This window comes from Elgaria multicarinata, chromosome 5 (assembly GCF_023053635.1).
Source record: "Elgaria multicarinata webbii isolate HBS135686 ecotype San Diego chromosome 5, rElgMul1.1.pri, whole genome shotgun sequence".
NCBI lineage: Eukaryota > Metazoa > Chordata > Lepidosauria > Squamata > Anguidae > Elgaria > Elgaria multicarinata.
In genome coordinates, this window is record NC_086175.1 from 75821207 (window position 1) to 75823358 (window position 2152).

Consider the following 2152-nt stretch of genomic DNA (forward strand, 5'->3'; position numbering starts at 1 on the left):
CCAACAGCAGAAGGTTTCTGGCCTCTGGTATTACCATCCCAACATGGACTGCCTGCAGTTCCCTCCAGAAACCAGCAGCCCCAAAGAGTGATGGAAGTAGGGAGTCCTTTGCCTGACCCCTAGGGATCTGGGGTTCAGCTCCATGGAACTTGACATAACTTGTGGATGAGTATCATAGAAGGATATGCACCCATCACTGAGCTTATGGTCCCAAAGAACAATTGGAACTGAAGAGCAGAAGCCTCTCACAGCCCCAATCACCTCTTAGGAAGCAGGCATATTCTGATACATATGAGTAGGTGGGAACTGGAGCTGGGACCAGCCAAGGCAGAAGTAGCTGTTCAACTTAACCATTCCTATACATTGTACTTTTGAAGATTCTTTCAATGTGGCATGTTGAGGTTTTACTTTTAACACCGAATCACCATGTGAGTCTTCTAATAAACAAACCCATGAGCGTTACCTCAGTCATGATGAATTTCAAGACTTTTACATGGCTGCGTAGCTCCTTGCAGTTCAGTCAGCCTTTTCAGATATTTACAAATTGCAATATTTGTGTAAAGCTGCTCATGTGTATAAATCAGGATCAGGAAATACTGGCTTAAGCCCTTTATGTGACTTCTTGCAAATTCAATTACTGACATTTTGGTTTCAGTTCATAGGATTCATTTGCTTGTGGTGTACACTTCAACACTCCCATAGTAGTATTTGAAACTTCTGTACAACTAGTGCATATCATAGAGTTACAAGGGTAACGAGCATAGCTATAGTTTCTTAGTACTTGCCAACTCCTCTCTGAAAATTATTTGAAGGTCTCAATATGTATTTTTATGGCCTGTGTGATACATGCCATATTAAAGCTATCCTGTTTTCATTTCAGCATGTTGATGCAATATCTAACATTTCACCAAGAGAAGAAAGTTAAAGGACAAATAATTTTCCTCACAAGCACAGGTGTGTCCTGAAATGTTTTTTGCTGCTGCAAACTTTCCATTGGCTTTGAAAGTTGTTCAACCAGATGGATAACTTTATCCTTTCCAGTCAATGGGGAACAGTGGAATGCTCAAAATGACCATGAAACAGCCAAGTGCTAACCAGTGTGCCTCGGATCCAAACTGGTTTGTGCTAGCGGCGTTCTTTCAACATAACCATACAAGCCTGAGCTGCTTAGGAAAGGCTTCTCTTCAGCAGATGAGTTGAGTCTGCAGAACCTACCAAACAGCTCTGCATGTGAAGAATGCGTATCTAGAGCACCATCCCTGTAGTGCTTTCTGGGGTTGAAGAGATGGCTGCTGCAGCTCTTCAATTCGCTGGACTGATCCTTGCAGGCATCGGCTCAGTTGGGACATTTGCCATCACTGGCATGCCTCAGTGGCGAGTGACTGCTTTCATTGAGAGCAACGTGGTGGTCTTCGAAACCACCTGGGAAGGACTCTGGATGAATTGCATAAGGCAAGCGAACATCAGGATGCAATGCAAGGTCTATGACTCCCTTTTGGCATTGTCCCCTGACCTCCAGGCTTCAAGAGGTTTGATGTGTGCAGCTTCAGCTGTGGCGTGCCTTGCTTTTGCAGTTGCTGTTCTTGGCATGAAGTGCACCCAGTGCACTGGAAATGATGACCGAATAAAAGGCTATATTTTGCTGGCTGGTGGCCTCACTTTCATTTTCTGTGGCATTGTTGTACTCATCCCAGTGTGCTTCGTTGCCCATAACATCATCCGAGACTTCTACAATCCAGTCATCACAGTAGGTCAGAAGCGAGAGCTTGGAGAAGCTCTTTACATAGGGTGGGTGTCTGCCTTTTGTCTCGTTGCTGGAGGGGCCATTCTCTGTTGCTTCTGCCAACGCAATGAAAAAACCAGAAGCTATCGGTACTCTGTGCCTTCGCAACCTACAGCCTACCGCAGCCACCACAGCCAAAGAAGAGCTGAGAGTTCATACTCTAAAAGTCAGTATGTTTAGTAATCTCTTCACTCACTACTCCGTTCATATCAGACTTGAAACTCAAAAAGTTTAGGAGAAACTTTTGCAACTACAACATCTTGTGTACCCTGAAGCAAAACCCATGGGATTATCTATGAACTCTAAGACAAAACAAGCTCTATGATCCACGTGTATCAAGATATTTCAATACAGGATGCGAAAGCAGCT

At 44.2% G+C, this 2152-nt stretch overlaps 1 protein-coding gene across 1 annotated transcript; it reads left to right on the forward strand.

Moving 5' to 3' along the window:
• Positions 1 to 1285: 1285 nt before the first annotated feature.
• Positions 1286 to 2026, forward strand: LOC134399521 (claudin-8-like). The gene has a single exon (XM_063127590.1). It carries the CDS (start codon positions 1286 to 1288, stop codon positions 1961 to 1963), a length of 678 nt encoding a protein of 225 aa, XP_062983660.1. The 3' UTR covers positions 1964 to 2026.
• The last annotated feature ends 126 nt before the right edge of the window (positions 2027 to 2152 follow it).

Coding starts and splice junctions, on each gene's coding strand:
- LOC134399521 (XM_063127590.1), top strand. CDS start 1,286: ATGGCTGCTGCAGCTCTTCAATTCGCTGGACTGATCCTTGCAGGCATC.